Source organism: Rhinolophus hipposideros (assembly GCF_964194185.1).
Source record: "Rhinolophus hipposideros genome assembly, chromosome: 16".
NCBI classification, from domain to species: domain Eukaryota; kingdom Metazoa; phylum Chordata; class Mammalia; order Chiroptera; family Rhinolophidae; genus Rhinolophus; species Rhinolophus hipposideros.
Window position 1 is genome coordinate 57,373,849 of NC_138062.1, and position 23,464 is coordinate 57,397,312.

The 23,464-nt window shown below is 56.7% G+C and overlaps 2 protein-coding genes across 3 annotated transcripts; one reads left to right on the forward strand and one right to left on the reverse strand.

Moving 5' to 3' along the window:
• The first annotated feature begins 34 nt into the window (after nucleotides 1-34).
• LONP1 (lon peptidase 1, mitochondrial) lies at nucleotides 35-21,189 on the forward strand. The gene is made up of 18 exons (XM_081076042.1): nucleotides 35-488; nucleotides 3,375-3,463; nucleotides 4,099-4,218; nucleotides 6,233-6,464; nucleotides 8,096-8,157; nucleotides 8,654-8,783; nucleotides 9,275-9,358; nucleotides 10,116-10,336; nucleotides 11,512-11,650; nucleotides 12,367-12,545; nucleotides 15,803-15,890; nucleotides 16,262-16,384; nucleotides 16,475-16,591; nucleotides 18,040-18,180; nucleotides 18,538-18,703; nucleotides 19,384-19,601; nucleotides 19,686-19,850; nucleotides 20,828-21,189. Exons 1-18 carry the CDS (start codon nucleotides 51-53, stop codon nucleotides 21,002-21,004), a joined length of 2,889 nt encoding a protein of 962 aa, XP_080932168.1. The 5' UTR covers nucleotides 35-50; the 3' UTR covers nucleotides 21,005-21,189.
• Nucleotides 18,237-22,924, reverse strand: RPL36 (ribosomal protein L36). Of its 2 annotated transcripts, none has more exons than XM_081076257.1 (4): nucleotides 22,434-22,568; nucleotides 21,530-21,664; nucleotides 21,300-21,403; nucleotides 18,237-18,255 (listed from the first exon to the last, which is right to left on the reverse strand). In XM_081076257.1, exons 1-3 carry the CDS (start codon nucleotides 22,524-22,526, stop codon nucleotides 21,314-21,316), a joined length of 318 nt encoding a protein of 105 aa, XP_080932383.1. In that variant the 5' UTR covers nucleotides 22,527-22,568; the 3' UTR covers nucleotides 18,237-18,255; nucleotides 21,300-21,313. The 2 variants fall into 2 exon arrangements, with proteins under 2 accessions (XP_080932383.1, XP_080932384.1); XM_081076258.1 differs by lacking the exon at nucleotides 18,237-18,255 and adding an exon at nucleotides 22,707-22,924 and having other exon boundaries at nucleotides 22,434-22,528.
• Nucleotides 22,925-23,464: the final 540 nt, after the last annotated feature.

The following is a 23,464-nucleotide window of genomic DNA, read 5'->3' on the forward strand; positions in this document are numbered from 1 at the left end:
AGACGAGAGGAAATGACGCAAACCCTGTGCGCCTCCAGGATGGCCCGGCCATGGCTGCGGGCACAGGCTACGTGCGGCTGTGGGGCGCTGCGCGGTGTTGGGCCCTGCGGCGGCCGCTGCTGCGCGTGGCGGGGGGGCGGGTCCCGACTGCGGCCGGAGTGTGGTTGCCCAGAGGCAGGCGGGCCTGCGACGCCTCTCCTCCTTGGGCGCTGTGGGGCCGTGGTCCCGCAGCCACGGGCCAGTGGCGGGGGCTTTGGGAGGCGAACAGCCGAGGCGGCGGCGGCGGCGCTGCATTCTCGGGCGGGGAGGATGCCTCCGAGGGCGGCGCGGACGATGGTGCCGCGGGCCCTGGGGGCAGCGCGGGCGGTGGGGAAGGCCCGGTCGTGACGGCGCTGACGCCCATGACCATCCCGGACGTGTTCCCGTACCTGCCGCTCATCGCCGTCACCCGCAACCCGGTGTTCCCGCGCTTTATCAAAATTATCGAGGTAAGTCGAGCCCCTCCTTGGCCTCCGTATCCCCACCTCTGTAAGCAACAGGTTGAACCAAGAGATCACTTAGCACCCTCATTCATAGAAAGCTTTTCAGACGCGAAGTTTCTCAGAGGCAGGAGTTCGAATCCATGTCTGCTCATTACTGTCTTAGTGAGTTTGGGCCCCATTCCTCCCCCTTTGGGATCCCTTAAGGGGAGTTGAACCCAATGAGCTTAGGACTGTCCACCGAAGAGGCCTAACCATAGAAGTCCGGCTCTGAGAGGCACCAGAACAGTCTTGTGGCCCCGTTACTTTTTGGCGGGTAAATGTTTTGTAACCCTCTCTCCCTTCTGTTAGGAGTCCCTTTAGGATCAGGATTCCTTCCTTCCTTAAACTTCTTGACCGCTAACCACGTGCTAGGTTCAGTTCTAGGTGTTAGGGCGACAGCAGTGAACACGACAGACAAAAGTTCCTGCCTTCCGAGCTCACAGTTTAGCCGGGTGCAAGAGGCAACAAACAAGATTAGTAAGTAAAGCATGTGCTGGAAGGCAATAGGTGCTGCAGGGAATGATAGAGCAAGGAATGGGACTGGAGACAGGAGAGAAGTGGGGGAGGAATGTTCTCAGGGGATGCAGCTGTGGTTTTTTTCATTCAGCAGTGTTCTTAACCTGCCATGTCGCAGGCACTGAGGATACAACAGACAAGTCAGACCATCCCTGGGCCTAAGGATCTTACGTTCTAGTGGAAGAGGCAGGAAGCCAGGTCGTTTCAGACTAAGAGCCATAAAGGGAGGGTTGCGTGGGGGAACTAGGGTGATGTAATAGAGAGAAAGCAGCTCTCTTTCTCTCTATTACAGTGAGTGCAAGTGAGTGCAAGGTACATGAGTTTTTAGAGTAGGAAGGACCCAAATGCTTAATTTCTTCCCCACCCCCTCCTTGTTTTTTGTTAAATGTGGAAACTGCAGTCTATGGAGAAGAAAGGTTATCTGTTAACTCTAAGGAAGGTCATACAATGAGTCAGCCTCTACATTCACCCTCCAGCCTCTCCCCCTCACAGTCCAGTCTCTTCTAAATAAATCTCAGGAATCCCTTGGAAAGGGACAGGACAATACAGAGGGGCAGCAGCCAGCCAGTGGGGAGGGAACAGAAGGGGCCTCCACCTCATCTCCCGCACTGCTGCTTGTGTGTGTCTGAGCTACCTTTCCAGGGTCTTCCTTGATGTTTTGTAGTGGTTACTTGCAGACCCCAGAGCCATATCCTCTGGCTGGCTTCACTGCCCCTGGCTTCTTAAACTTGGGCAAGCTGTTCCTCTGGGCCCCCATTTTCTCACCTGTGAAATGGACGTACTAATAGTACCTCATTTCTTAGAGCTGTTGTGAGAGGTGAGGTCACATGTAAAGAATTTAGAATCATGCCTGGTGCTTAGCATGCCTCAATAGTAAGTAGCTGCTTTGTCCTCTTTGGGGCACTTCTGATAGTTCTGAAGTGTGCCCTGGAGACCTTTTTCCCGTTCTCGATCCCATCCTCAGCAGTCCTCTCTATTCTCCGAGGCCCCTGGGGCCAGGACTTCACCAAGTATGGTCCCCATAGCCCTGCAGAGTGGCAGATGTCCTTTGTCCCCAGTGCCCAAACAGAGATATGATTCTTCTAAGAGATTCTGTCTGCCTTCACTCAGAGCTAGCCAGGAGCGTTAAACAAGTCACTGGCTAGCATGAGGTTGGCATGTGGTATCACTGTATTTCTGTTGCTATGACCTTGTAAAGAACGAAAAGGGATTCTGCCAAAGGGGAGGGATAGGTGCTCAGATACAGCAGTCAGCTGTTGGCACAGGAGAGCTGGGGAAAACGTCTGGGGATGTGATGAATGTCTCTGAACTTGTTAGCAGAGCTCCCTTTACTCTCAGTGTTGTAGTTGACACTGTAGGTGGCTAACTTGCCCTGTAGCTTCTCTCCTTATCAGTGGCCTCTGAGTATAGACCAGTGGCTCTTCATTTTTCTTTGGCCATGTACCATCCAGACGGTTGTCGTGGACCTTTTCCCTGGGAAAAATACATCTACAGTGGTGAGAATTCCCGAACCAGAGGAGCCCCTGTTAGGGAGTGAGTAAAAACTCTGGTTCTCAAAGCTTGGTGCCTGGACCAGAAGCATCACCGGGGAGTTTGTTTGAAATGCACATTCTCAGGCCCTCTTTAGTCCTGCATCAAACTGCAGGGATGGGGCCCAGCGATCTGTTTTAACAAGTCCTCCAGGTAATTCTAATGCACACTAAAGTTTGAGGGCTGTTAAGTTTAATCAGATTCTGGTCTGGGAATTAACTTAGGCTTGAAATAAATCAGTTGGGCCCTAGAGACATCTGCACCACCCCCATCAGCTGTTTCCTAGGAGACATCATTAACTCTCTGCCTGCCATTGAGAGGACATCGAGTCAATGTGCTGTGATGCTAGGGGATGAATAGGGTAGTGATGTGATCAGGAAATACTTTCAGTGAAAGTTGGAGGAAGTTCTCACCCGTGGGGTAGGCCACATTTGAATTATGCCCATTTCTGATGTTGATGAAATCAGAATGGATTAGATTTTTAGGCCAAGACATTTTGCCCTGAAACAGCTCTTGAAATTGAATGTTAAATTAGTTTTGTGATTCTGGCCGTTTGTTTACTTTGAATTTTCTTTAGGAAGCTGGGGAACCACTGAGGAGCACAGCTGGTCAACTCTGTCCCACTCCATTCTCCATTTACCAGTCTTTGTTTGTTTCTGATTCAGGGGTTCCTGAACGATGTTTGTTAGTGTCCCCGATCAGATTAGCATGTCCCCAGAGAATAATACAGAAAACGCTAGAGCTGCTGTCAAAATGGCAGCTAGAAAACCTGCTCTGCATTTCACTTTGGGGTTATTGTCATGCTAGGTTAAAAATAAGAAGTTGGTTGAGCTGCTAAGAAGGAAAGTCCGTCTTGCCCAGCCATATGCCGGCGTCTTTCTAAAGAGAGATGACACGTAAGTGTAATTTTTCCTTCACTCCTTTGCTGAAGTTGCCCTGGAGTGTAGCTCACCGCCAGTCCTGCTCCGTAGAGTAGCCTGGACCTCTGACCCTTGACCTGAAAGAAAGCAAGCAAAGCTTACAGGGGACTAAGCCAAGAGCCGAGCACCCCTTTATAGTCTGGGCTGAAGGCTCGGCTCGCAGCACTGGGCTTCATGCATTGTCAATATGGGGGGGATATTAACCTCAAGGACCCTTGGTGTTAAAACACATCCACCTGCACGGCTGCTTCAGCACAGAGCTAAGTGGGCAGTTACCATAGCTCCAGGTAAAAATAGTTCCACTTCCATCCTCAGCAGGCTCTGTAATGGGGGTATGGATTAGAATCAAAATTCCATCCAGGCCAGCTCATGACCAACTCGGCCAGGAGCTACTCCTCTGTGTGTAGTTCCACCAGCGGCCCTTAGCTAGCAGGTGCTTTACTGGACTCCGGAAGCCCTGGGGGAGCGAGGAGGTCGCTCGCAATTTTCAGTCGAGGCCGGAAGGGGTGTTTCTCGTCTATCTCGTCTATCCCTCCATCCTCCTTCTTAGCCTGAGACGCCCTGTGGCATCAGCACCTATGCTGATGTTCCTTTGTGTCTGTCTCCCTTAGCAACGAGTCCGATGTGGTCGAGAGCCTGGATGAGGTCTACCACACGGGGACGTTTGTGCAGATCCACGAGGTGCAGGACCTTGGGGACAAGCTGCGCATGATCGTCATGGGACACAGAAGGTGCAGGGCCTGAGCGTGTGGGACGGGGTGGGAAGCGTGTCCCCGAGTGTCCCCAGGTCCCAGCATGACCTGCCCTTCTCGGTCAACCCTGCGGCCTGCTCACCGCAGTGACCCAGCCAAAGCGAGGGGCTGAGACGTGTCACCTCTGGAGCCCCCTTCTCAGAGTCCCCTTGTTAAAGTGGCAGTATGGGTGGTCACTGGAAAGCTGTTTCTTTAATGCATGTTCTTCAAAAAAGCATCACAAAAACAAAGTAGCAGGTTGCCTCATGTCCCGTGTCTCAGTGTCGGCCATTCACGGTCGGTGTCCTTCTCATCCAGGTGCCCCTTTCTGCATCTGCCACAGGCCATGCTGCCTTGTCGCGCTCAGCAATTTGCAGATTTTCGCTTGGACACATTTCCTTGTCAGTCCGTGTAATTTTTATCTCTGATAAAAATTTGCGGACGGGCTGCATACAACATTTGTAAGCCCAGTTTAAGCCCTTGTACTGTCACGGTTAAGAAAGAAAGACCTGCAAGATCATCTTAGGGTTGATGCTCTCAATGAAGAAACTAACTTTTCAAATGTGTTCTAAGGAACATCGGTCTTCCAAGACGCTTGACAAGAGTCCTGTGACCAAATACACTTGAGAAACGTCAGCATCACATGCCGTTAACATGTAGTGGAGATGTAGTAAATGTTCTGAAAAGCCCTTCTTTGAAGATGCTGGGTGCCATTTGGTGAATCTAGAGTCTTCCATCCTTTTTTCTCGTGGAGCCTTTTTCTTGGGTCAGCCAGGAAGCACCCCCAGAACACACTCAGGGGAAATGGCCTTTGCCGGGCCCCAATTGTGTGCACAGTCCTGGTGGCGGTACCCCTGCATGGAGCCCCCATGCCCCTTCATGTACTGTGTTTCGCCGAAAATAAGACTTACCCGGACCATCAGCTCTAATGCGTCTTTTGGAGCAGAAATTAATAAAAGACTCGATTTTATTTTACTATAATACTGGGTCTTATATTAATTTTTGCTCCAAAAGACGCATTAGAGCTGATGGTCTGGCTAGGTTTTAGTTTTGGGGAAACACGGTACTCCCATTAGAGTTTTTTAGGGAAGAGGTGGCCCCTCTGTGTCCTGGAAGGACTCGGCCAGAGCGAACAGAATAAGATGGAACCAGAATTAATACACACTGGTGGCGATTAACTACCTACTGACCTACGAGGTGCCTTATCGCTTGAGTCCTGCTGGGTCCTGTGGCTGAGCCAACTTGGGACTTACCGAGGCCCGATCTCCTTTTTCTCTCTGTGCGCTTTGCTGATGGCAGCCAGGCACCGAGTCCGTATGCAGGGCGGCTGTCATGCCCGCCCTCTGAGGAAGGCACCATTGTTACCTGTGTGACAGAGGAGAGCCTGGAGGTGGAACATGTCATTTAACACCCAGGGCCTGGTATCCACTAGGCATTCAGGTGTGAGTGGAGAAACAGGCGAGGGGCCACCTCAGGGAGCACCCCCCACCCCCTGAGTGGAGAGACACCAGGGGCATGAGAACAGGTCACAAGTTGAATGTAGATGGTAGTGGGTGCTTCCGGGGGCAGGGGGGATGAAGATTGACAGGGTGGTGGGTGTGTGTGTGGTCCAGACTGGGCCTCTGAGGCAGTGCCCTTGAATTGAGACCTGAACCCCATGAAGGAGCAGCTGTGTGATGAGCTCCAGGCTGAGGGAGGGGCAGGCAGAGTCCCAGAGATGGGCTCCGCCAAGCTGGCAGCCCATGATGGGCCCTGCTACCCCTGGCTTACCCATTGGTTCATGGAGGGCAGCAGGGTGTTAGTGTGGGAAATGGAATGGATAAGTTGGCTGGAGTCCAGGAGTGGAGGGGAACATGGGTTCTGAGAAAGCAGCTTGTCTCCAGTTCGAGGGCCCCAGAGCCACCCAGCCCCAGGTGCCTGGGTCCAGGGGGACCCTCGGTTGTCAGCCTGGGAAAGGGGGGTAGGGCCCTTCCCAGCCTCAGCGGCTTCACTGCGGCCTCGTTCCCGGCTTCAGGATTCATATCAGCAGACAGCTGGAGGTGGAGCCAGAGGAAGCGGAGGCCGAGAACAAGCAGAAGCCCCGCCGGAAGCCGAAGCGGAACAAGAAGGAGGCTGAGGAGGACCCGGGTGCTCGGCACCAGGTGGAGGTGGTGGTGGAGCCCATCTCAGGCGCCCCTGGTGAGGTGCTCATGGTGGAGGTCGAGAATGTCGTCCACGAGGACTTCCAGGTCACAGAGGAAGTGAAGGTAAGGCAGCGCTGCCCCACTGGGCTCCCCCAAGCGAACTTCGCACTCGGGAAGGGTCTAGCCTGTCCAGGTACTCAAATTCCTGGGAGCACACATTTCCTCCCAAAAATCCTTGGGAGAAACTGGAATGAGAAAGGTATTAGAAATCTGCTAGGAGCCTTAGCTGCTCTCGAAGGAGGCAGAGTTTGAATCTGGGTCCAGCCCCAGCCTGTGACAAGACCCTCCAGCCTTCCCTCAGACGGAGCATGGGGGAGGGGAAGCAGGCACATTCACTGGGACCCAACCCGTGGGTCTGAGACAGGAAAGAAGCAGCCTTCCGGTCACCTTGACCCCCAGACCTAGGCTTACCTGCCTTCCTCGTGGCGAGCCACCTGTTGAGGTGGTGGTGGGATTGTCTTTCCACCGGTTCTTTTAGTGCAGGTTCTAGTCAGGGTGCCCTGCCTCCAATGGGTGGGGACATAGCTGACAGCTTTGGTCTGACCCTGTGGTGCTGTGTTGAGAAGGATTCTGGGGCAGTGTCAGAGTTCAGTGGGGAGAGTGCGGTGATTGATTGCTGATGTCTGCCTTGAGTGCTGGAAGGAGCTTGGCTGCATGGGCCACGAGCCATCCCCAGGGCCACATGGGCCCTTGAGAGCAGCGCTATTTGGCAAAACATTCCCTGGTGGTGGAAATACTCTGTAATTCTGTACCATTAGCCCCCTGTGGCTATGAAGCACTTGACCTATGTCTGGTGTGACTGAAGAACAGAATATGGATCTAATTTTATTTAATTTTAACTCGTTTAAATGTAAATGGCTACTGGGGCCTAGTGGCTGCCGGACTGGGCAGCACAGCTTTGAGTTTCCTCAGAACCTTGCAGTGGGGGGAAGACAGACATAAAGATGGTGCAATGAAAAGACTCAGGGTCTCGGCGAGAAAGCATGCTCACCCTTGTTCATGCGAGTGCCGTGGGCCTCTCGCTGGCCTGATCTGGTTTCTTCTACAAAGACCAACACAGGCAATTCAGGGACAATCCTGATAACTAGAGACCAGGTGATTATACTGTCAAGCCCTGGCTGTGGCAGCCGCGCTCTGCGTGCCCACTGGTGCCCTCTCTGGAGTATGATATTCTGGGAGCTGCAGCCTTCTGGAAACATGAGGTGCAGGTTGTTAGGCCATAAACTGCCCGGTGGTCCTTCCAGGAGCACTGTGGCAGGGAGAGAAGGCAAGAAGGAGACATGTATCCATGGCGTCCACAGCGGGGTGCCCACCTCTAAAGGGACCTGAGGTGAGGTTCCAGGAGGGCTGGACAGGCTGAGTCCTGCAGACTCACAGGCAGGTCCCAGACGAAGGAGACGCCACAGCCTGGGTGTTTTACGGCTGAGGTTGAGAAGAAGGAGTTTTGGTTGTGAGGATAGTGCTTAAAATAAAGGAATAAGGACCCCCTTCTCCCACCCCAACCCAAGACAGCGCTTTCTAAAGTCAGAGCAGTGTAGAGACAGGATTGGTTTTACTTTCTGCTCACTTGTGACGTGAATTTGGCCTCCGCTCCTGGGCCTCCAGCTGTCCTTGGCCAGGGCCACGTGGGTGGGGCTGCCCAGGGCCAGAGCCCTGCGGGCCCCGGGACCCAAGGCGGCCTTCCCACTCACCAGGCCCTCACTGCTGAGATTGTGAAGACCATCCGGGACATCATCGCCTTGAACCCTCTCTACAGGTTGGTCTCCTGCCTCCTCCCCAACCCCAGTGTGTGGCTGGCCCTCCCCGAGGCCAGGCTGGGCGCTCTCTGTGGCAATGGGTTGGCAGGAACTTTTCTCAAGCGTGTTCTGGTAGAAGACTTGTGGAGCCTAGTCCTGTGCGGGTGGAGCCTCTTCCCTCCTAGCAGGGAGGCCCTGGGTCGGAGGGGGGCCACGGCCTGGCCCGGGTTCTTTGTCTCCTTTCAGCCAGCAAGGGCCTGGATTTGGCCAGAAGCCTTCGTGTTCGTTAACTGGGGTGGAGGGGGTGGGACTCCCCTGAGGGGTCCCCATGTGACTGCCCTAGGGATGTTGCATCTGGGCCCAGGGGCATCAGTCTGGTGGCTCTAGGATGGGCGGCCCCACCGGCCCTGAAGCTGCTGAGGCCCACATGCAGAGTGGGCTCTCAGCGCTGCTGGGGACGGGAGACTGAGGCCCGGTAGGAGTCGCTGCTCCCGGGCAACGGCCCGTTTCTTCCAGAGAGTCAGTGCTACAGATGATGCAGGCGGGCCAGAGGGTGGCGGACAACCCCATCTACCTGAGCGACATGGGCGCCGCGCTCACCGGAGCCGAGTCCCATGAGCTGCAGGACGTCCTGGAGGAGACCAACGTGAGTGCCCTGTCCACGTGCTCACTGTCTGGGCCCTCTGCCCGCGGGGCTGCCTCTCGGCCTGGCTGCTTCCTCAGCTCCGTTTGGAGATGACTTCACATCAGCACGTGTCCTTCAGTCCACGTCCAGCTCCTTCCTTCTGTTTTTGCTTGTTTTAATCCCTTGTTCTTTTTAACGGCTGCATAGTATTCCATCGGCTGGTGCCCATCATTCAGTGGGAGGTATACTGGGTTGTCGCCAGTCTTGCTGTTACGGACAACACCTATACAAACATCTTGGTCCACACTGCTCGTAGACCTGTAGAAGGTGTTTCCAGAACTGGTCTTGTTGGGATGGGGTGCGTGCCTCCTTTTGGTAAGGCATGGCCATGCAATGTGCCCCAGTGTGCGCTCTCTCCCGCAGCAGCTCACAGAGTACCTGTCCTCCCACCCCACCCCGCCAGATGGCTGCTGACTTCTGACTATCCTCTCACGTCTTCCTTTTCTTGGTAGATTCCCAAGCGGCTGTATAAGGCCCTCTCCCTCCTCAAGAAAGAGTTTGAGCTGAGCAAGCTGCAGCAGCGCCTGGGGCGGGAGGTAAGCTGGGTGGGGCACTTCTGATCCCAGAAGGCACCTCTGCTCCGAGGGCTGTGTGCACTCGGCCTGTGAAACTGACTGGGTTAAAATTTACAACTCACCCCAGTGGCAGAGCCCAGAGAGAGGTAGTCTTCCAACCGTTCTCTGTCGAGGGGGAGGATTTCTCTGAATTTCAGAGTCTTGGGGAAAATGCTCAAAATTGCGAAGCAGCCTGGGAAAGGTGGCAACACTGTTTTTCAAGGCGAAAGCATTTGAGACTCGTTTTCCCGATTTTGGGCAAATCTGTGGACCACCTGGATTGTCAGTTGTTGTTTTTCAGAATTGACTCAATTTTTCACGTAGTTTTTATGACAAAAATATTTCACATTTATCATTGGAAGGCCTATAATGGTTGTCACTACAAGCCAACTCTCAAAACAGATATTGTGGAACACTACAGGCAGGCACAGGTGCCAACGCAGGGCTCTGAGCCGTGTGCCGCGGCCTCGTCTGTCAGGGAAGTGGGGGGCATGGCAGTGTCGGGCCGAGCTTCCCTCGTCGTCGTCAGGATTGAAAAGGGAACTGTTTATTATTGTTATTTATTGCATGGTCCCAGCAAGGCCCATGCTTGGGGAGACTGGTGAAAGATGGAAGGATTTGCGGCTGCATGCACTGGGTGCCCTTTTTTCTGAGTCCTGAGGAAGCAGCCCCTCCACGGACCCTGTTAGCCTGCGATACCTGTGCGCTCCCATCTGACGGCGGCTTCTCGGCCCTGCAGGTGGAGGAGAAAATCAAGCAGACACACCGCAAGTACCTTCTGCAAGAACAGCTGAAGATCATCAAGAAGGAGCTGGGCCTGGAGAAGGAAGACAAGGACGCCATCGAGGAGAAGTTCCGGGAGCGGCTGAAGGAGCTCGTGGTCCCCAAGCACGTCATGGATGTGGTGGACGAGGAGCTGAGCAAGCTGGGCCTGCTGGACAACCACTCGTCCGAGTTCAAGTGAGCACCTGGGCGGCCGTGCTGCTCTCCGCAGCTCGTCCGGTCCCTGGCGGGGTCTGGGATGCCGGCCCTGAAAGCCAGGAGAGCACAGGCCCTTGATGTTTTACACACTTGGCTCTGCCAGTCCTCTCATGTCGCCCTCATCTACACTTGGAGAAATCAGAGCTCGGAGGAGTTGAGTCAGTGACCAGGGCCTCTGAGCTGCTGGATGGGGTCTGGGCTTTCCACCTAGGGATGTCTGGCTCTTAGCCAGGACCAGGCGTCCCTGGAGCCATCCCCCGAGGCTGCCCTCCTCCCCAGCGTCCGTCCCCTGGCCTCCCTCTTGCTGCTTTAAGAGTAGCCAGGAAGTGAGTGTGTTGACCCGTGGTTGGTGCACAATGGCTGTGAATCAGGATGGCTGCCACAGTTTGGGCTGAGGGGCTCAGGGCATGTGGGATTCTTTTGGCTCTGCCTGTGGTGTCGGACCCCACATTGCTCCTGGGCAGTTTGCATGATGGCCAGGTCCTGGGACAGCCCCTCAGAGGACAGGGCCCGAACTCCTGCTGACTCAGGGTGTCTGGGGCGGGCTGGGCTCTTTCCACAAGGCCCCCGGGAGACGCTGGCACTCCTGACACTGCAGACCTCCATTCCATAGACACCCTGACTTCGCTTTCTTTGGTAGCAGATGAGCTTTGTATGCTGCTGTTGGAAACGTTCGTAAATTTAGTGCCAAAAACCACACAGGCTAATCTTATACTGTCTCTTGTAAAGACACTGGTGAGGGGCCTATTCTGTGCCTGGAGCAGGTGCCGACCCCGGTGCACAGCTCCCAGCCTGGGGGTCACTCTCCCAGCAGTGCTGACCTGCCACCATCCAGGCCTCAGTTTCCCCACTTGCCTTGGATCAGGTTGTCTAACCCCTGCCCCTTCTGTGATGTCAGACCCTGAGCGGTCCCCATGCTCGCTGTGTCTCTGGTCTGAGAAATAGGCCTAACACTTGCGCCAGGAACCGTGCCAGGCCCCACGGTGGCCTGTGCCAGGACAGCTTTTCAAAGTGGTTCTAGCCTGTGTAGCCAAGGTGTGCTCGGTGGAGTTCACGCTGCGGGCACAGGGGGTGCCAGCCACGTAGATTAGCAACGGCTGGGGTTGGAGGGCTGGCTGAGCCCTGCTGACCGTCTCTGGTCTGTCCTGTGGCAGTGTCACCCGCAACTACCTGGACTGGCTGACGTCCATCCCGTGGGGCAAGTACAGTGACGAGAACCTTGACCTGGCCCGGGCGCAGGCGGTGCTGCAGGAGGACCATTATGGCATGGAGGATGTGAAGAAGCGCATCCTGGTGAGGCCGCCTGCACCCCCCTGCGGGCCCTGGGGGCCTGCGCACTGCAGCAGAGAGGCAGGGTCTGTCATAGTTGGGTTTGCGTGTGGGCGGTGGCTCTCCGGGCCTGGGCCCCGGAAGACCCTCGTGCTCTGGGGCAGACCCAGAGGGGCCGCCTGGTGAATTTAAGGGTCTGGGGGTACAGAAGGGGCTTGGCCAAAGCAAGCCTAGTGGAGGTTAGCAAGAAGGTAAGGGGTGGACGGCCCCCCCCAGAGGGACTGGCGTTGGAGCGAGCCTGCCCTGCTGTAGGAGGCTCGTGGATTTATGAGGAGGGGAAAGTAGTGCTTGAGACGGGAGAAAGCAGGGCCTGACTGAGGGCGGGTGGACCGCGGCCAGACCAGAAGCAAGAAGGCCAACGTGACCCAGGGTTGGGAGGCAGGGGCTTGTTAGGTGGGGGAGCTGCCCCCGGGGCCTGTGCCGTGCTCCCCCACAGTCAGCCATCAGTCACCATGTTCTTCTGGCACCTTCTTGTCCCTTTGGTGCCACAGGTGATGCCTCCTTGTGGCAAAAGACACCTCTAGTCAGCATGGCCCCTCCGGGACAGGACTTGTCCCTTCTTGCAGCCTCCAGACACCTGGAAGGTGCGAGAAGGCGATCAGGCTTATGCCAGGCACAGCCCTTGCTCTGCACAAGGCAGCGAGTGACCGGGTCTCACAGGAACCCACCTCTGCCCACAGGAGTTCATTGCTGTCAGCCAGCTCCGCGGCTCCACCCAGGGCAAGATCCTCTGCTTCTACGGCCCCCCTGGCGTGGGCAAGACTAGCATTGCCCGCTCCATCGCCCGCGCCCTGAATCGCGAGTACTTCCGCTTCAGCGTTGGGGGCATGACCGACGTGGCCGAGATCAAGGGGCACAGGTAAGCCCGGCCTCTCCTGGACTGGCTCGCCCCAGCCTGTCAGGCCTTGTCCCTCCAGAGTCAGCGTCTGCCTTTGCTTGGGTGATTGCAGTGACGAGTAGTAAACTCCACTCACACCGGAGTACGTAACTGGCGGGATTGATCGGATCAGGCCTGGCTGAATCCAGGCGCTCAAACAGTTGGATCAAAACCTCGACCTCTTTGGAGGGCCTGTGAGCAGATGGCCCCCAGTGGTTCTAGCTTATGTCCCAGCATCCGCTGCCCCAACACTGGCCAGAGGTCTGGGCCCTCTGACCAAGGACTGAGGACTAGAGTGAGGGGCAAAATGGTCTCCCAGTTAGAATGGGGCAGCTCGCACCAGTGAGGCCTGGCTAGTAAGTAAGACCTCGGTGCCCCGGGTCTTAAAGCCATCTGGCCCCGTGCCTGGTGCCCTCCCGTGGGATGTTGTGTTCCGGGGCGTCCTGCCACACTGGCCTCCGCAGAGGGTGGTTCTTTGAAAAGCCTCAGTGAGACGCCAATGTAGCAGGTACACAAGTGTCTGTTCCCACTTGGCCACCAGGTCCAAAGGAGGGTGGGGAGGTGGAGTGGTGAGAAGGTGGGTCTGGCCTAGTTGCTTCTGCCTCGTGACTGAAGACACGTGATCTGCACAGACCACCCACAGGATTTCCTGGCCTCCCTGGTACTTGGCCACATGACCCTCCACCTGCCCCCAAAGCCCTGGCACACTGCAGTATCCAGGGAAGATTTGAGTCCATGTTAAAAATTACATTTCTGTCGTCTCTACAGACATGGACAGTTCTGCTGCCTGGTGGGCAGGGCAAGAGCTCATCTGGCTCAGAGCCTGGTGTGAGCTCCAGGACAGGTCAGGAAGGGACAGGGCCTGCACAGCATTGGGTGCGGGGTCTCGGGGAGGCCTCCAGGCTGGGACAGTGAAAGTGTGCCTGGGAGGCTTGCTCTGAGGCTGGCGGGCTGCAGGGAGCTACCTGGAAGACTGGGAGGTTCTGGGCTCAGGGCTGGCCTCTGATGTGGGGGAGCAGGAGGATGAAGCCTGGAGAGGGGCATAAGGGAAGGCAGGGGGGGCCTGGTGGCCCTGGTGCCCCATGTGGGGACTGTCCAACAGCTGTGGGCAAGGACCACTCGCCTGGGTGAGGAAAGGCCTTGGCTGAGTTTCTGAACAAGAAGGTTGTTTATGATGTTGGGGTGTCATTGGGGCCCGGAAGGACGGGGTTGGAAGGCGCTCTGTGCTGACGTTGGTCTGGGATTCTGACAAGGACGAGGACATGGAATTGTCCTGTTATCATTGATAAAGGCCAAGGTCTCTGCCCACAGTCTCCAGGCCTCCCCTTCCTCCGGGTAAATCCCCACTCCTCCCTGGGGCCCGCAAGGCCCTGCCCCATCCTCTCCCTGTCGTCTTCTCCTCCCTCTCTCCCCCTCACTCCCTCTCCAGCCACGTGGGCCTGCTTGCTGTTCCTGCCCCAGGGCCTTTGCACAGGCTGTTCACCCTATCTAGAGAACCCTCTTTCTCCAAATATACACACAGCTTGCCCCTTTACCTCCTTTGCTCAGGGTCTCTCCCTAAGACATTCCTCACCTTAAAATACTGCCCCCACCCCAAGTGGCATTCCAGATCCCTCATCCCTGCTTTTTTCTTCTTTATGCTGTGTTTCCTCGAAAATAAGACCTAGCCGGACCACTAGCTCTAATGCATCTTTTGGAGCAAAAGTTAATATAAGACCTGGTCTTATTTTACTATACTATAAGACCAGGTATTATAGTATAGTTATAATATAATGTAATGTATATAATATAATAAATATGTATAAATATAACGTAATACAATGTAATATTACATATATACTATATATAATGTAAAATATAATGTAAATATATAATATAATATAAAATATAATTATAACATAATATCGAGTCTTTCATTAATTTTTGCTCCAAAAGACGCATTAGAGCTGATGGTCCAGCTAAGTGCTATTTCCTCCTCTACCTGGTGCGTGGTCTGTCTGCCCTGCTGGGCCTTAGTTCACACGCATAGGACTCCTATCCGGTTTGCTCCCTGTGGATGCCAGGCATCTACAGCCGAGCTTAGGCAGAACGAGCAGGTTGTCGGGAAGCAGTCCTAACAGTGCCATCCGGGCTCAGGCCCTGCCCAGTGACTCCCAGGCCTGGCGGGCCCTGCCTGCTGTCCTTCAGTGAGACCTGGATGTGGGGATGGTCCTCGTGCAAGTGCCTGGCTGCCCCCGGCCCGTCTTGTTTCGTTGGATTTCATTGACTGGCTATGAGGTGCCCACTGCGGGGACAGGTCTGAGTGAGATGTGGCTGTGAACCTGTGTCCCCTGCCCTGAATCTGAGCTGTGGCAGGATGTTGGGGTGACTGGCGCGTCCCGCGCGACAAGGGCAGTTAGGAGGCGAGAAGGGGCGGTTTGGGTTAAGTTTTTAAGCAAGAAACAACCAGAGACTTAATGCAGTCAAATCTCTCCGAAGGCCAGGGGTCTCTCAGTCTCAGAGGACTGGAGCCCAGAATAAAGCTGGCTGGAGGTTTTTATTGAGAGGTCTACAACTACAAGAAAGCAACATTGTTTCCTACAGGGTCTGTGAGGCTCAGACCTCATAACAGAAAATGTTTATTCCAATCACCCTTTGTCTTTAAAAAGCAGAAGCACAAGGTCCCAGGATGTTTTTACTTAAAGCAGGTACCTTTTCAGGATCATGTCTCTCACATTGTAACAAATCCGATGAGAGAAGTGGAACCAGGTGCAAGGGGAAAGCCAGAGCCGGCAACAGACTTTCCCAAGCAGGGGGAAGGGGAGGCAAGGCCACCTTCCCATACCTGTCCAAGGCAGCTCGTTTGGGGTCCCCACTCGGTTCCGCCTGGCTTAGGTTGTATCTCCCGTGAGATATCTTACCCGTCTTTGGGTGCAAACCATCTTTTGGGGACCAGAGAGAGAGACATAAGGTGTAAACAAAGGATGGAACAGAGTCCCAGAAAGGCACAATCTCACAGACTCTTCTTTCCTTAAGGAAAGACATGAAGGGACAGTGGGCTAGGCTGTTGTGCGACTACAGGTGACTGGTGTGGACGGGAGCCACCCCTGTTTTTCCAGCATTGTGTATTTCCCTGTTGCCTCTTCCGGAGTGTCCCAGAGGATGTACGGCACACGGGTCCTGATGCTTCAGGAGCTGGGTGTGCTGTGCCCAGCCCCGGTGGGTGAGGCCCCTTTGCCCAGCTGTGCCCTCTCCCTCAGGCGGACGTACGTGGGCGCCATGCCGGGAAAGATTATTCAGTGCCTGAAGAAGACCAAGACGGAGAACCCCCTGATTCTGATAGATGAGGTGTGTGCGGCTGGGCTCGGCTGGCCTTCCCCAAGGGGGCCGTGCTAGTCCAGAGCTCGGGGCAGCCCCGACCAGGCAGATGACTCAAGCCAAAACCAAGGCCCCTGTGGTGTCAGTGGTCCCTGAGTCACCATGGGTGGTGGCCTTACTGCAGCCAGGCCATCGCATGACACTGGCCCCCCTCCTGCCCCAGAGCACCCCGTTTCTCCCCCACAGCCACAGCCCTCTGGTCCTGCTCAGGGCTTCCCCAGCTCGTGCCCCTGGTGCTGCAGGAGTCTGGGCCCACCTGGTCCCCCCACCTGAGTGTCTGGTGAGCAGGTTCAGGAGCAGGACAAGGTACCAACGCCGCCTACCTTGTGCTGCCCCTCCAGGTGGACAAGATTGGCCGGGGTTACCAGGGGGACCCCTCATCGGCACTGCTTGAGCTGCTGGACCCTGAGCAGAACGCCAACTTCCTGGACCACTACCTGGACGTGCCTGTGGACTTGTCCAAGGTGCGCGTCCCGCCCAGGGCTGGGTCCGGAGGGGACGCAGGCCGAGTGGCCCTGCAGCACCCCTGCAGCACCCCTGCGCCTCTCCCACAGGTGCTGTTCATCTGCACGGCCAACGTCACTGAGACGATCCCAGAGCCGCTGAGGGACCGCATGGAGATGATCAATGTGTCGGGCTACGTGGCCCAGGAGAAGCTCGCCATTGCAGAGGTGAGGCCAGCCCTCCACCCCCACAGCTGTCTGAGCCTTGGGGAGGGGCGCCCCACTGTGTGCCGGGCACTTAACCAGAGCTGGGGGTGCCGTCCGTGGTGACTGTTGTCAGTTCCCGTTCTGGGAGGGGAGATAGGATAAATACAGGCGCTGCCGTGTGGTGTCACGCGACGTGTCACCAAGGTACGTCTAGACCTGTTGTAAACTGTACCATCACACCAGCCAGTTGTCCGGCTGGGGGCCTACAATTCAGTTAGGTTGTGATACTACCCAGGGTTAGTGGGGGACCTCAACAGGTTCAGGGCTCATCGCACGGACTCCCCGACTTTAGACACCGCTCAGAAGGCCTGGGCCTCTCTCCCTCCAACCAACCGGCGATAAATCGGGGTTCCCACCACCCCCTTCTTGGGTTTGATAATTGATTAGAACAGCTCACAGAATTCAGGAAAACCGTTTCCTTACTGTTCCTGGTTTATTACAAAGGATACAATTTGGGAGCAGCCCGATACACAGGGCGAGGGACAGGGAAGGCGTGGGGTGCAGAGGGGAGGCTTGTATTTCCGACGCGGGGTTTTCTTTCTGGAAGAGGGTTGAGTGCATTTCTCCCCCTCGAGCCCCTTGCAGCCCTGAGTTGGGTGCTGGGTGCCAGCCCTTGGGGCGGGCCCTGGAGGGCTGGGGAGGAGCTCGTGGCTGAGGTGATGACGGGCCTGCCGGAACTCCCCACCACATCCTCCATCCAGGCTCAGAGACTCTACTGGATAAAGGAGGGGCTGACTTGGGGGGCGGTGGGGGCTTCCTTCCAACCCCTGAAGGGTTGACAGGAGGAACACAAGGACTGCTGGGGCTCCAGGGCTGACCCCCATGTCAGTGCCCTGTCCGGTGACTGCTGTACGGCAGGAGCTGTGCTGGGCTCTGGGTGCCCATGAAGCCTCTGCCTGCTTCATTTGCTCAAGGCAGCAGCCACATAACCTGGCCCATGGGCCCTCAGTCTATGTGGGGTGATCGCAGAGGTCAGGGAGGCCTTCCTGGAGGAAGTGGTATCTATTGTGACGTCTGGAGGGAGGCCAGGAATGTGGGCAGAAGATGCCGCAGCAGCAGAGGTGGCAGGCTGGACGTCTGTAGGCTGCGGGCCCACCGTCAGGGTCCTGACACTCACTGGGTGCTGGCCGGACACTGCCTCACTGGCTTCTCACCCTTCTGGTGACTTAGGTGTCGCCTCCTGGAGTAGCCTGCATGGACACACTGTGTATGTTGGATGACCCCAATTTCCCCAGGGGCCAAAGCTCCACGAGGGCAGGCCCTGGTCCACCTGGGGGCTCTTCACCCGCCAGGGATCTTTGGCTCGGTGGTGGTGGGGCCTCATTGGTTCTGAGGCCTAGGTGGGGGTGGGGCAATTCCGGGAGTCTGTGGCGTCCCAGGAAGGTCCTGAGGGCATGCTCTCCTCCCAGCGGTACCTGGTGCCTCAGGCCCGTGCCCAGTGCGGCCTGGATGAGAGCAAGGCCAAGCTGTCGTCGGACGTGCTCACTGTCCTTATCAAGCAGTACTGCCGGGAGAGCGGCGTGCGCAACCTGCAGAAGCAGGTGGAGAAGGTGAGCTGGAAAGCGAGGGATCCAGATGCAGGACAGGTGCTGTCTGATCTTGCTCAGGTGGTCCCGGAAGTCAGGCTGAGAGAGACAGGAAACGGATGGGGCGGGGGGAGTGTTTAATGGGGACAGTGTCAGTTTGGGGAGAAGCAAAAGTTCTGGAGATGATGGTGGGGATGGCTGCACAATGACGTCAGTGTACTTAATGTCACTGAGCTGTATACTTAGAAATGGTTGTGATGGTGTATTTTTTATGTTGGACATTTTACAGAACTAAAAAAATGAAAGCAAAAAGAACAGGCGCAGTGGCGAGCCAGGGCCTGTGGCCAGGCTGCCCCTCCTCACCCCGCTGCACCCCCACAGGTCTTGCGGAAGTCTGCCTACAAGATTGTCAGCGGTGAGGTGGAGTCGGTGGAGGTGACACCCGAGAACCTGCAGGACTTCGTGGGGAAGCCAGTGTTCACTGTGGAGCGCATGTACGACGTGACGCCACCCGGCGTGGTCATGGGGCTGGCCTGGACTGCCATGGGTGAGTACTGCCTGTCCCTTTGGTCGTCCCCTGGGACAAGGCCATCGCTGTCACTAATGCACCTGAGCAGTTAGCTGCTTGTTGCTCTGAATGCCCCTCTGCTGCCTGGTGGCACAGCAGGGCTGGAGGGAAGGTGGGACCACCAGGTGGCAGGCGCAGTCCAGCTTGATTTGGGTGATGCTTTGACAGGTGTGCCACCTTGGGCGAGTGCCTCACAGCATGAGCTCCTAGGGACTACCCAGCAGGGGAGGGGGCTAGAGGGGGATTTCCGTGTCCAAGTGACGTAGCCCACGGTTGGGGCCTTTTATAGCCCAGGGGTTATCCTGTCAGTGGGCAGCAGGGTGGGGTGTTCTGTAGGGTACGTCAAGGACGCAGGCTCAGGGTGGCAGGTCGGCTTCTTTGGGCTGTATTCAAAGCCATTGCGGAAGAATTGGTGCAGCACAGACAGGCTGTGGGGGTACACGACGTGGGGCCAATGCACAGCGGCTGTCTTTGGGTCCCTCAGCCAGTTGAGGGGAGCTTGTGGGTGGATACAGGAAGGATGAGAGGGCCCTCAGTGGGGAGAGCCGGGGGAAGTGTGGGACAGAGGGGGACATCCCTGAGGCGGCCCAGCAGTGATGGACAGGGTGGCCGTCTTAGGAACCTGAACTGTCCAAGGCTCACACGCTGGCCTCTTCCAGGAGGCTCCACACTGTTTGTCGAGACGTCCCCAAGGCGCCCCCTGGAGAAGGACGGCAAGGGGGACAAGGACGGGAGCCTGGAGGTGACAGGCCAGCTGGGGGAGGTGATGAAGGAGAGCGCCCGCATCGCGTACACCTTTGCCAGGGCCTTTCTGATGCAGCACGATCCCAGCAACCATTACCTGGTGACCTCACACATCCACCTGCATGTGCCTGAGGTGAGGCCCAACTGTGCCCGGGCAGTGCCAGGCCCACCCCCTGCGCATGGTGCCTGCCCACCACCCACCTGCCTCTCCCTCCAGGGTGCCACCCCGAAGGATGGCCCAAGTGCTGGCTGCACCATCGTCACGGCCCTCCTCTCGCTGGCCATGGACCGGTCAGTGCGGCAGAACCTGGCCATGACGGGCGAGGTCTCCCTCACGGGCAAGATCCTGCCAGTGGGCGGCATCAAGGAGAAGACAATCGCAGTGAGTGCTGTGCCCTGACCGGGGCTCTGTGCCCAGTGCCCACACTGCCAGCTGTGGGACAGATCAGTCACCGTTCATATCAGACAAGGTTGATGGCCCATTTTACAGATGGGTGGGCATGGGACTGGGACCCAGGCTTAGCTGGCCTGCAGCCCTGTTGAGCTGACTGTCCCAGCCACACCACCTCCAGTGGCTCTCAGCATTTTCAAGACTTGGGAAAATATTCTAGATCTCTCCAGAGAGCCTCCATCTGACTCAAGGGTTCCTCATTGCCCACTTGGCCTGGCACTGAGAACATGGGTACAGAGAAAAAGCTGGAGAGGCTGGCCTCAGGGTGCTGCGTAGGTTGGAGGGCTGTGGTAGATGGGGGAAGTCTGCCCTGGGCTCTTTGTTCTGTTGGGGTTGCCTGCATGTCCAGCTCCTGCCAGAGCGGCACTGTATCCTGAGCCCCCATTCTCCACTCTCAGCACCTCCTCTTCCCCTAAAGCAGTCACCTCGGGCTGACAGCAGGCTATGGTAGGACAGCCTCAGGGACTGGGCCTCCTGTGAAGACAGGGCTTCCACCTACAGGGAGGGAGCGAGGTAGGAACCCCAGACGTGTGAGTGGAGTGATGGGATTTGACTTGTGTGCCCTCTGGCTGCTGCATGGATTGGGTAGGATGGTTAAGACTGGAAAAAATTTAGTGATAGCTACATTTTCAAAACTGTTTTTCTTCAGCTGCCATTCATTGCATTTTTAGGTGCCAAACTTTACATGTAAAGCAGTAGGTGCTGATTCATCCAGACATGGGGGGCGGCTAAGGGAGCAGCAGCCAGTGCTGTTCCCCTGGGCCCCAGTGGCATCATCTGTGACACAGGGCTTGTGGCAGTCTGGCTCAGGGCCACTGTGAACAGGGTGCCCACCACACCGTCACCTCGTGGGGCAGTGGGCTTCTGCAGCCGTCCTGTCCCCACTGACCTGTGGTCCCATCTCCCAGGCCAAGCGTGCTGGGGTGACGTGCATTGTCCTGCCGGCTGAGAACAAGAAGGACTTCTACGACCTGGCCGCCTTCATCACCGAGGGCCTAGAGGTCCACTTTGTGGAGCACTACCGGGAGATCTTTGACATCGCCTTCCCAGAGGAGCGTGCAGAGGCCCTGGCCCTGGAGCGGTGACGGGGACTGAGGCGCTGCCACCGCCCACTGGCCCAGCCTCAGCTGAAACTGCACTGGGGGCTCTGGGCAGCCCAAGCACCCAAGGACCTCAACAGCAGCTTAATCATGGAGACTGCACATACGAACTACTTAATTATGATTAAACACACCATTTCCAGTACTGCCTGTCTGGTGCTGCTTTCTGTGACCACCCCGTGCTCCTCACCACGGGTCTCAAGCAGATACGGACCAGGTGTCACCTCTCCTTCTAATGCCACCACAGGAACCAAGTTACCGAAAAGGTTTTATTACACACACAGGGGATGGGGCTCAGTCCTTCTTGGCTGCTGCCTTCCTCATGGCTGCAAGGACGTTGCTCAGCTCCTCTCTCTTCCTCTTGGCTCGGATGTGTGTCCCCACCTGCAGGCAAGGAGACCATCAGCCTGAACCCAGCCCACCCTCCTTGGCACAGATGTATTACCCCCCAGCTGCCTGGCAAGGACGCCGTCAGCCTGGGCCCCCACCCCACCCCGACAGACCACCTACCCTTTTCTTGATGAACTTCAGGGCCCGCTTGTCCTTAGAGACCTTGAGCAGCTCCATGGCACGCCGCTCGTAGGGGGCAAAGCCGCACACCTCTCGGATCATGTCCCGCACGAACTTGGTGTGTTTGGTGAGGCGCTGGGGGGTAAAGGGCGGCCATCAGGAGGGGACGCTCCAAGGCCAGACACACGGGGTCACGTCTGGAAACTCAGCTGAGTGTTGTGACCGGTGAAATGAAGCACCGGTCCTCCCCCCACCCCCCGTGGCATCAACAGGGCACGTCCTGCCTGGCCCTTTGCACAGGCTGTTCCCGGGGCCTGGAGTCCCCTCCCTCTGGACACAGGCGGCCACCACGGCGTCGGGCTACCCCAAAGGCTGCGGTAACGAGTCACTGCTAACTGGGCGGGTCTGGGGGGCAGTCACGTCTTTGGTGAAAGATTAAGCCGGCTCCGCGCAGGCTCCTGTGCACCCCGGTGAGCACACCTCTGAAATGCCGGGAACGACACCCCCCACGGGGTGGCCGTCCTGAGAGCACGTGCAATCCCAACAGTCTGGTCAACCAGCGCCCAGCTGGCTTCCTCAAATGACCCCAATTCCAAACACAGAGAAGAAACCGCAAACGTAACGTCTGGAAGCACTTTAGACTTTCCTTCCGTCAACCGTCAGGCTGGATCGGAGCCTTACCGGGCGGTACGTCTCAGGCAGACGGAGCCTGCGCCCCAGGCCGGCCTGACACTCAGAACGAGCCTCCCCGACCAGCGCGGCCACACGCCCGCCCGCCCGGCCCCGCTCCCGGCGGCCCCACAGCCCCTTCGCTCGGCCCGCAGGGGCCCCGCCGCCCACGAGGCGCGCCACCCGCCGCCCCACCGCGCTCTGCGCAGCCCGCAGCCCGCGCCCCACAACTTACCCCGCGGCGGCGGCTGTGCCTCGGCTTGCTGACGTTCTTCGTCACCTTGTGGCCCTTGTTGAGGCCCACGGCCATGGGGTAGCGCAGAGCCATGGCTGCGGACAGGGGCGGGGAGAACGGATGGAGGTGAGTCCAGGTTCGGCTACGGCCGCCCGGAATCCCGCACCCTGGTTCCCCCGGGGTCGCTCGCTGCAACCAGCCATCCCCCGAGCCGCACTGGGACCCCGAGGGTCAGGATGGAAGCGGATACCACCCGCGCGCGTAACAACTAACCTGCTGCTCCTCAATGGCTGCCGCGGCTGAAGGGCCGACACCGCACGGAACTCTGGGATATCTATTCCCCGCGGGATGCGCAGGCCAGAGAGGCAGGAACGCCGCGGGCTCCCCCTCGCGGCCGGAGGCTTCCCTGACGTTTCCCTGAGCGTGCGCGTTTACTCCAGCGGGTCCTAGGGAGTCGACTTGATGGGCGTGCCTGTGGCTGCGGTGTCTCCCTATGCAGGTGGATTGAAAGTTCCAATCCCACCTCTGCCGATTGCTGTCTGGCTAACTGGCTGACCCTACAACTGTCAGAGGACACCTCCCAATACCTAAATTGCTCCATTTATAGAATGAGGACAATAATAGGACATATTCCAAACTGAACAAGATACAATGGTACCTGGCACAAAATAAAACTTCCATAAACGGAGGTATTGGTTTCATTCTACAAGAGGCCAAGCTCTGGGCTAGGGCTGAGGAAGACAATGTAGTATAGTGACCACTGTGTGACACCCAATATAATTTGATATAATTTTGGGGGGTGCAGAGATGGGAAGTGTGATGGGAACAAAAAAATTTTTTTCTGGTCTTTAATTTTCAAAACCGTTTATCGCAATGAGATGGTCTCAATTGGGCGTTAGTCCTTCTGACACCTGCTCATCTTAGAGCCTTGAGCAGCCAACAGTAGCTAGCATTTTATAACATTGTATTCCTTTTACAGTTTTTATCTTTACAGTTGCCTTTTCTTTATGCAAGCACCTCTAGTTTTCCCT